Source organism: Athene cunicularia (assembly GCF_003259725.1).
Source record: "Athene cunicularia isolate RWA chromosome 4 unlocalized genomic scaffold, athCun1 chr4_part1, whole genome shotgun sequence".
In the NCBI taxonomy this organism is placed as follows: Eukaryota; Metazoa; Chordata; class Aves; order Strigiformes; family Strigidae; genus Athene; species Athene cunicularia.
Window position 1 is genome coordinate 3,720,887 of NW_020799098.1, and position 10,130 is coordinate 3,731,016.

At 40.1% G+C, this 10,130-nt stretch overlaps 2 protein-coding genes across 5 annotated transcripts in view; one reads left to right on the forward strand and one right to left on the reverse strand.

The window, feature by feature from the left end:
- Positions 1-10,130, forward strand: part of CTNNA2 (catenin alpha 2) — a 494,091-nt gene that overhangs the window by 316,250 nt on the left and 167,711 nt on the right. Inside the window, exon 1 of one of the 4 annotated variants that reach the window (XM_026846642.1) lies at positions 8,043-8,122. The exons of 2 other annotated variants lie outside the window; for them this stretch is intronic. The gene's annotated coding sequence lies outside the window, so the exon portion shown is untranslated. Of the gene's footprint in view, positions 1-8,042; positions 8,123-9,643; positions 9,722-10,130 lie in introns of those variants that run through there. One more of the 4 variants, XM_026846643.1, reaches the window with a different exon arrangement.
- Positions 6,083-9,128, reverse strand: LRRTM1 (leucine rich repeat transmembrane neuronal 1). The gene has a single exon (XM_026846644.1). The coding sequence runs from the start codon at positions 8,963-8,965 to the stop codon at positions 7,400-7,402; it is 1,566 nt and encodes a 521-aa protein (XP_026702445.1). The 5' UTR covers positions 8,966-9,128; the 3' UTR covers positions 6,083-7,399.

Genomic DNA, 10,130 nt, shown 5'->3' on the forward strand with positions numbered 1-10,130 from the left:
GTCAAAACTTTAGCCTTTCTGAGGTGCACTGGCTCCTTGCTGTACTGACATCCAGTTACAGGTAGCACATTAACAAAAATATAATTCCAGTGTCATGCTTCATATCTTCAGTAACATGATGTAAGTGAATGTGTACTAATTACAATGTGAAGCCACCTGGTTACTTTTAAGTTTTCTATTTTACGTGGCTTCTTTGCTCCTAGACTTTCCATTTCAACACTCAGTATGAAGAGAAAAAGAGGTTAAACTGTTGCATTTTGTATACAGGGAACAATTCATGTAATGTACACCAGTCTGTAAAAACTGTAAATGCTATTTTTTTTTATTTTAAACAGTTTTCTTAGTTTACAAAAGATCAATAATTGGTACCTTTTTACACTCTCAGATTCCTGAATATTGACAGATCTTCAAAGGGAGTATTAGCATATGAAATCTTAAGATTGACTGTCCTGAAGGTTTTTAAGACACGATAAAGCTAAAATATCAAGTCTTTTAGACAGCCCCTCTTAACAATTTCGGCAGAGGAGTGTGTCAGAAATCACCAGCAAAGCACAGCAACCCCCCCCCCTTTTGTTTCGCTCTGCCTGTGAAGTTCTGGGAATGAAAAATGGAAGAGTGGGTAAGAAGAGATAAAAATTAGGGGGAAGGCGTCTACTTTAAAGCATGATCAGAAACCTGTTTTCTGTTTGAGTCCCCCAGCTATTAGGAGGCTGTTTGTTCATGCCTTGCTGTAACTACAGGGGTACAGAGGTGTGCTACTGCAGGGAGATCTGCTCTATATGGTCTGCATTGCCTTCACTGAATAAGCACCTAAATCAATTTGGTATGTCCATGCATAATTTTTTTTTATCTCAGATTTTACTGAAAATACAATTTTTAGTCCCCTTTCTGTTGTTGTGCTCTGCTTTGCTCTTAGGAGAAAGGTATGTCATGAAAAAGACCAGAACAAAGTTTGTAATAAATTAATGACTGGGCTTACTGTCTAACCATGTCAGTCAGAGAAATCTGCTCTGCTAAAAATGGTAATTCGGTGATGAAGTAGATTTTCATACTTACCTATTACCTTTGAAATCTTGGATTTAGTCTTTGTTAGCTCAGAAACAGAACCGAATTGGTCATGTTCCCATAGCACCCATGTTGAAAGACATCTTGCTGGCGGTAGTTACTGTGTCTGGTGAGGATGTGAAGAACATGAGAGCAGTGAAGTGGTTTAAAATAAAAAGTGCCTTAGCAGAATAGTAGGTGCTGTTTGCCAAGCACAGGCGCACATAATATTATCCTTTAGCCACTGCCAATTCTCTCTAATTTCTATAATTGATGTACGTATTTGGATTTTGGGGGAGAAAAGGTGAAAAGCTGGTGTTTATTTTAAAGTGAATTTCTTCTCTTGTAACGCACATCCGTGTACTTTGAACTCAAACTCTTTTCAGTGCAGCCTGTTACCTCTGACTGTCTCACCCAACTATCACACCAGCAAAGGGGAATAAGGACAATAATTGCTTTAAAGGTGGAACAATTGTGTCTGAATGCCAACAAGTGACGTTATCTTTATAACAAAAACAATTGCCCTGTTCTGACGGAAATACAGATTTCATTGCAAATATGTTCACTTTAAAGCAGACACACTGCAATAAAATTACAGTGCTTTGCAGCATTCATCTTGGATCTTCACAGCCACCCACCCAATTACAGGCTGTGTCTTGCCAGCAGAAGATTGTTGCTTGGTTTCTGTAATATTTTTGTAGCCTTGCTTTCCTCTACATAACTTTAGAGGTAGACTGCGCTTACTCCTTTCCTTTCACCAGGTTTTTCTCCTGTAAAAAAAAAAAATAATTGGCTGGTATGGAAAGTCTTTCGCATGGCTCTAAATGTAAATTTTTTTTTTACATAGAAGATACTCTGAAGAGTTGTTTCTAATACCTTAATAGCTCTGGTTTATGTCAGTAATTATATGAAAGGTTAATCTTTAAATCACCAGCATTTCCTAAATTCCTAATCAACTTCATGCTTGGAAAGGAACCCGTATAAATGCTCAATTTGTTAATATTAGACTGGGTTGAGCAGGTCAAGGAAAAGTATAACCTTGATGCATAATGATAAATTGAACACAGCAAAAATATCTCAGATCTGTTTGTGGTAATAGCTGTGAATACGAAAGCTGAATATGAGGGAGAATGAGTGTGGATATAATTAGCAGGAGAATCTGCTGTAGCTCAAGATCACCCCTCTCCCTGAATGAGAGTTTCTTAAGGGATGTGGGAAAAAAAGAGATATTTTGGGTGGAAAAATCTGATTTTCTAGAAAGTCTGTGGTGAACTGTGACTAGGATAGCTAAGAGGTTCAGAAAAAAAATAAATTAAAAAATCTGGAAGAGGCATGGTGCTGGAGTTCAGCGAACAAAATGATGGATGAGGGGGACATTGTGCTCCCAGGGAACAGGGAGTTGGCAGAGGAGGTTACGGGGTTGTGTGTGCGCGCGTTTGGGGAAGCGTGTCCATCTGCCCCTCTGGAAACGGGAGAGAGTCTGAAAAGGCAGGGGGAGAGAGAGAGAGAGAGAGAGATGCTGGGCATCTTCCTTAGATCCCTTCTGTTGTCCTTGCTACAGTCTTAATGTGGGAGGCAAAGGCACAGCAAAACCTCATTTCCCACGTGTGCACGCTGGCCCCCTTGCCTTCACACCGGGTCTTGTCTTCCCTTTCATCCTGTCCCCTCACCCTTCCCTTTTCTCTTTCTTGCTCAGTAGAGCTATTTAGTGTTGTACCCTCCTTTCCAGAAGCTGTTTCATCCCTGCTTGCACAGTTTTTAAAACTGCTTTCTCCACCCACCTTCAGTCTTGCTTTTTCATCTGTGCTAGTCCTTTAGATTTAGCATCTTCAAAAAAGAAAAGGCAAAAGAATCCAGTAACAACCTGATTTAGTTGTCGTTACTCCAGTCTTCTCTCTCATCTTTTGTCTCCTCTTAATTTCTTTTATTATTATTACTGTTATTATTATTATAGCACTAGAAATAAGCTTCCTAATTACATACTCCCTCTTAGTTGCCATTCAGAATACCACTGGAGAAGCTGGGGGGAAGGGAAGGGATATTCAGAGTGTCCTTTTGCTAATACTGCAGAACGAGACACATATGAGAAAGAAATACAGTCCATCTCAAAAGCCAACGAGGGGCTTTTTATCAGAACCAAATGAAATGATCAGATAGGCTCATTTCAAGTGTCCCTCAATGCCTCAGCCATAAAAACATACAGAATATATTAAAGCATACAAAAATATCCTTAGGTATGATGAATGCTCTTTCTCTAGCAGACGTATGCAAGGCAGTTATGAACCAGACATGGGACTGCATCTTCGGACTGGTACAGAGGGTCTAGTTATTGCTGAGCACATGAGGAACAGGTCATCCCCTTGGTCTAACCCCTTGCAGTACTCAAACAGCATGGTAAAGGAGGGAATTTGCAGCTTTAACACAGAATTTCTTTGTATTTTATATATTCAGGCCAGAAACAGAATGTGGTACATTAGCATTGATTCTGTGGTTTCATATCACTTTTTTTTTCTTTTTTCTTTTTTTTTTTTTTTTAAGTAGTACAGAAAGGAAGGAAAAAAGACAGAAAGGAAAATAAATCATCCCTTATATACATTCAAAGCATACACAGCAACAGTTCCTTCATCACTGGATGCACTGTGAGTGTGTATTGATGTTAGCAGCAAGAGATTGCATATTAGATATCTATAACACTGGTCGTGTTAACCATCCTCAGAAAAGGTAGCTCTTTTGCTTGCCTTTCACCCTGTCTTGTGTGGTAAAAGTCACTTGAATATAAAGAAAATAATGTTAATTACCTAATTATAAAAGAGAGATTAGTCCTATTAAGTGGAACATTAAAAGGGGAATATTGAAAATATTTTCCTTCCTTTGATATTCCCCAAGGATCTCCTGGACAAAAAACTGTCACAACTCACCCCAAAAGCATCTTTCTTCCTTTTTTTTTTTTTTTTTTTTTTTTTTTTTTTTTTTTTTTTTTTTTTTTTCTGTCTTCTTGCTTTTGATTTTGGAGCCATTTCATAAGCCAGAATAAGGGCATCAAAAGAGAGGGAATGACATATCTCTGGACAGTTGGTGAACATTAAATTTGGAAGGAAATTTGTCCCTGCAGTTGCTATAAATGCAGTACAAATATAATAACTCTCATATATACCAATGCAAGCAGCCTGGAGCAGGATGAATAACTGGATTTGCAATAGCTGGATTGAAATTAAGTACTTGCTATTTTATTTCTTTATTACCCACATATTTTTCATGTCAACTTTCAGACTAGATGTGGGCACCCTGTGGATTACCTTCATGCCATGTAATAGCTCTTTCCACCACTAAATATTCATAGGGTCTGGAGATCTCCAGATATCTTCTGGAGATCATGAGGAGGTTTTCTCTAGAAGATATTAGAAAAGATTTCTTGGTGAGAATTTTAAAATATTTTTTTTCAGAAGTTTAATAAGTGCTGTACTCTTATGTAGAGGATCCATCCATCCATCCATCCATTATCCTGCTAAGGGTGGCAAGTCATTGGTGGTCACTACCTCTCTTCAGGAGAAAAGGCAACAGGCAATACCAAAATCAGCTCTCACTTAGGAAATCACCGCACCTTTAAAGAAAAAGGTTCTGTTCACTTTACTTGAGCTGTCAATGCAAGATACATGAACCACAGAGGTGAATAAATTCCAAAGGCGGAATTGCTCACGTCTTTGCAAACGTAGCTTTAGGTTGCTAACACCAATAAACAGCAGGAATAATTCCAGAAGGGTGCAATCACTAGTGTGTTTAAAATACAACCCACAAATATGCTAAAAATACATAGAAATACAACCACGGGATGATTGTCGGTGTCAGTCTTGCATCAGATTTACAGGGGCAAAATCATGACTGCACTAAGGCGTTTCCTTATAGCAACTTTTTTTTTTTTTTTTTTTTAACCATATGCAGACAATATTTTAACAATCTTGATTGGTTTTGGAGGCTTCCTGGCAACTAGCTGTAATCAGTCCTTCTGGCTGCAGTGCTGCATGTTGATTTGAGGAACATGTAGCGTAGTCCAAAGTTAGGAGAGCCTATTTTTCACAGTTAAATTCCCTGTTGATTTCAGAGAAGGGCTTAATGGGGAAAAATACATATAGTTTGGCCCTTAGCATGGCATAAAGTATTTTCTCTTAAAATATGATCAGGCACCCAAAGAGACAAGGGGCACTGCACCTACTCTCTGCCCTCACTGTTAGGTTTGTACATGAACACTCAACCCCTCAGGTCACTTGGGAACCTCAGGATGGATCAGACCCTTGTGGGTCTGAGGCACAGAAACAGAAATGTGCATTTGTTTCAAAGGGGAAAAGCCTAGTTTTAACAGTGTTAGCTTGTTTCAAAGCTGTGGGTAAATTTTCAGTGGCATTAGTAAAAAAGCAGTTGATTTTCATTCAGTTTTCTATCAAGAAGTCCTCTCCCAACACATTAATCTCATTGCTTTCACAGATTACATTATAGTCTCACTGGATAAAAATTTTGATTAAGAGGCTGTGGTCATATCTGATATTAAACAGGATGAGATATACCAAATAGAGGAAAATAAGTTCTGACTCCTTAAAAATAGTGACAGTCAGAAAAGAAAAAATAAAATTCACTTTTACATTCAAAATTAATGGCTAAAACCTGTTGTGCCAGAAAAAAATGGTTTAAAAATGGTTTATTCTGTGCCTATGTTCTGCTTTATAAGTCTGCTGTAGCCTTTTAAGAGTAGGTGGCACTTCGATGGTATAAAAAAGAAAAAATCTGTGTTAAATTAAAATATATGTTAGATTTCTGATTTTTTTTTTCCTCTTTTGGTGGTAACCTAAGGATAGAGAAATATGTACGAAGCATAGAAATTTTGCCCAGTTCGTTATCCATAACATTTTATTAGCATGTAATGCTGTATGAAGAAAATTTCAAGATGCCTGATGTTATAAAACTACCTCACCTTCATTAGTATGAGAGGAGTTGTGGAAAAGATCAGTCAGTAGGTTGTTCACATACTGGAATGAAAAACCCAAAATGCAAGGAAAGGAAGCCTTTATTTAAGGGCAATCAAATAAAACAGCTGTGTGATTCTACATTAGGAAATCACTGCTCATATCCATCAGTTCCATTTATCAGTCATTAGTAAGGAGGGTGCGTATGCTTTCAGCCTCTGCAGGGATTTTGGATTGTTTTGTTAGTGAAGGCTGCTGGTGAAAGTGAGGGACACGAGATAGGCTTTGCTAGCAGTTTACTCTAGGACCCTGAAGTATGCTCTAATAACTCTCTGTCTTACTCTGACAGTGTTACAGCCAAGGTTTTACTCTGGATAGACACACAGGTTTCACCACTGGGAACCAAATAGCTTTTTTGCTCTTCTCCATTGACCGTGGCACCACACTGCACAAAGCAAGGGTGTCTTTGCTCTTAGCATATCTCAAAACAAGCATAAAAGTGGGGAAATTCTAGTAAAAGCCCTTAAATTTAGAATTTATTTATTTTTGTTTTAAAGAAAATGGCGATGAAGCACATTTTGGCAGTGTTTCAGTTTGGGTTTTGCTGTTTGCTGTTTGTTTTTTTTTTTTCTTTTTAAAGTGAGATTTTGCAATATGATCTGTTTTGATACAAAATACTTTTAGGGGTCATGATGCAGGTTTTATGGATCTTACAGCAACTAACAAGTGAGCTGTGCTTGAAAATCCTCAGAAATCCTGTCCCAAGGACACAGTCAAAACTTTAGCCTTTCTGAGGTGCACTGGCTCCTTGCTGTACTGACATCCAGTTACAGGTAGCACATTAACAAAAATATAATTCCAGTGTCATGCTTCATATCTTCAGTAACATGATGTAAGTGAATGTGTACTAATTACAATGTGAAGCCACCTGGTTACTTTTAAGTTTTCTATTTTACGTGGCTTCTTTGCTCCTAGACTTTCCATTTCAACACTCAGTATGAAGAGAAAAAGAGGTTAAACTGTTGCATTTTGTATACAGGGAACAATTCATGTAATGTACACCAGTCTGTAAAAACTGTAAATGCTATTTTTTTTTATTTTAAACAGTTTTCTTAGTTTACAAAAGATCAATAATTGGTACCTTTTTACACTCTCAGATTCCTGAATATTGACAGATCTTCAAAGGGAGTATTAGCATATGAAATCTTAAGATTGACTGTCCTGAAGGTTTTTAAGACACGATAAAGCTAAAATATCAAGTCTTTTAGACAGCCCCTCTTAACAATTTCGGCAGAGGAGTGTGTCAGAAATCACCAGCAAAGCACAGCAACCCCCCCCCGTGCCACTGTCTGCCTGCACGCTGTTATTTGGTTGCACACTGTTTAAATCCCCAAGGAAAATCACACCTCGCATTCCCTCGCTGGCTGCTGGTGACAGGAACAAGATCCGTACTCATTAATGATCACCAGGGCTCCCTCAATGTGGTTGGGTTTGTAATCAACGTAATACTCCTGGGCTGACATGGCAGCCATTTGATGCATGGTCTGTTTTTGCTTCTGCTTTCTGCGCTGTGTTACAAAGCACTGTCTTAGTTGCCTTAAGCTGGCTGGAAAGCACTTCCAGGAGACGTACAACACTAAAACCACAATGAGGAAGGAAAAAATCAGTGCCATGGTCCCCGTCACCACCTTGTGAATCTGAACGGCGTTCTCCGAGTTCTCGCCGGGCATGGTCACGGTTATGGCGTATGTCGTTTGGTCCCCTTCGCTGTCCTGCACGTCGTAGGTGGCGGTGGCAGAGCCGTAGCTGAACGTTTGGTCGCTGTTGTTCGTTACCGGGGAGAGGGTGTTAACGCTCGTTGGATCTGCCCCGTCTTCACACAAGTGAAAAGCGTACACCGCGTCCAAAACATCCTCGCCCTGGGCGTAGTCAGGGGTGGCACAGAGCAGATTGCTGTCGTAGCGACCCTTGAAGTTGCTCAGCCAGGAGGCCAGGGCGCAAACGTTACGGCTGCAATCCCAGGCGTTTGCAGAAAGGCTGATGCTAGTGAGGGACTTCCAGGAGTCGAGGACTCGGGAGTCGATGTAGGTCAACCGGTTGGAGTCCAGCTGCAGGGATTTGAGGTGAGGTACACTTTCGAAAACATGAGGTTCGATGTATTCGATTTCATTGCCGGAGAGATCCATTTTTTCAAGTTGCCATATCCAGTCCAAAGTGTTTACTACGATGGTAACTTTATTCCTTCGCAAGCAGAGGGAGTGCAGGGAGATGAGCCTGGGAAAATGGGCTAAATTCACTTTCACCAAGTCATTGTGCTCAAGGTGCAGCTCAGTGAGTTTGAACAAGCCTGCAAAAGAGTTTCGAGCCAGGCTCTTTAACTGATTGTATCCTATGTCTAGAAACTTCAGGCTGCGACAGTCCTGAAAAATTCTCACTGGCACGAACTTGATGGCGTTCGACCGCATGTGCAAAGTTGTTAGTTTTCTCAGCCCGTGAAACAGGTCAGGCTCCAAAGACTGTAGGTTGTTGTATGATAAATCCACACTGCGCAAGTTTGGCATGGGTCGGAAAGTGGTGTTGGGCAGTTGGGTTATTTTGTTGGAACTCAGGGTGAGCTCTTTAACTCGCCGCAATTTTTGAAAGGCATTCCCCTCCACTGAGCAAATGTGATTGTGATCCAGATAGAGCCACGTGAGCTGCATTAACCCTGTGAACTGTCCATCATGCAGCTCTGAAAGGCTGTTGTACCGCAGAGACAAGCCCATCATGCCCGACAGGTTGCGAGGCATCTCTGTAAGATTCAGTGATTCACAGTACAAAAGCCTGCCCTCACACCGACATAGCTGTGGACACCCACTATTCACGGCTGGAAGCATTTTAGAAAAGATACCCAGCGTACACAATATCAACCCCGGGGGCTTCCTCAGCAGCCAGTTTAAACAGAGACCAATAAGAAGGAAATCCATTAGCAAGAATATTTCCAAATATGCTTGAGAATGTCCATTGAATCTTTTCAAATTCTACATCATATTTTATTTAAGGGAAAAAAAGAAAAAGGAAAAAAAAAACAAAAAACCAAAACCCCAAAACAAAGCCAGAAAACCAAAGCAAAACAGCAAACAGAACAAACACAGAGGCAAATATTTCACTTTACAGCATGCAGGAGCTGTGCAGCATTAAAGTTCACAGACATTCAAAGGTAAAATGATAGTGATTTTGTTCATGTTAAATGCTGCAGCAAAGAAAAAAAAAAATCTTTCTTCATGAAAGAATTTAATTAAAAAGTGTCTTACCCACCCTTTTCCAGAGAGTGACAACCTCCATTCAGTTGCTTCCTTTGTGTTTGGACTAATTATATGCAGAGCTAAAAAAGACCCCTCTGTGCTACAAATTCAGTCCCTTTCAATTTTGTGCAAGGCTGGCAAGCTCACAATGTCTCACTTCGCTTCTGCTCAAAGAGCGAAAGGCTTGTCCAGCTAGCTTTTTAGCTGACTCCTAGGACCTGCAAGTTTCAGAACTATGTACATGAGCTTGATCTTCTCCTTCTCCCTCTGTCCTTTTCTCTGCAGTTAACACTGTGGCGTGAAAAAAACTCCAAACTCTTTACTAACGACTCCACAGGATTTGTCAATCTGTTTAATGTCCATCATTTGCAACGACCATTGACCGGCACAACCTTTACTCCATAGAGAGATTACCATTCATTCACTGACCGGCTAAGGGTAGCTTTATTTCCCATTCTTTGTTCGCTTTGCTTGTTAGGTGATGCTTAGAGCAGAGAGAGACAGCAAGAATCCCTTCCCTTCAGCTGAGCAGTGTGTTGCTAGAGCATGCAGAGGCACCCAGTGTTCACTGAGTGTCGTAAGCTGCTCAGGATTGTACGCCTGCACTGTGCATCTCAGCCATGGGCAGATTGAAAAGGGGTGGGCATAAAACCAACATTTGAGCGAACCAGGAAAGTAATATATGCTCTTTGATGAAATGGAAAATACTTTAAGCCTATCTCGCCATTTCTCAAACGGGCACGCACACACAGCCGCACAAATCATCAAGAGCGAGGCAGTGCTAAGTAGGAAGCTTGAGAATTAGGATGCTTTTTTTTTCTTTTCTTTTTTTTTTTTTTTTTTTGCT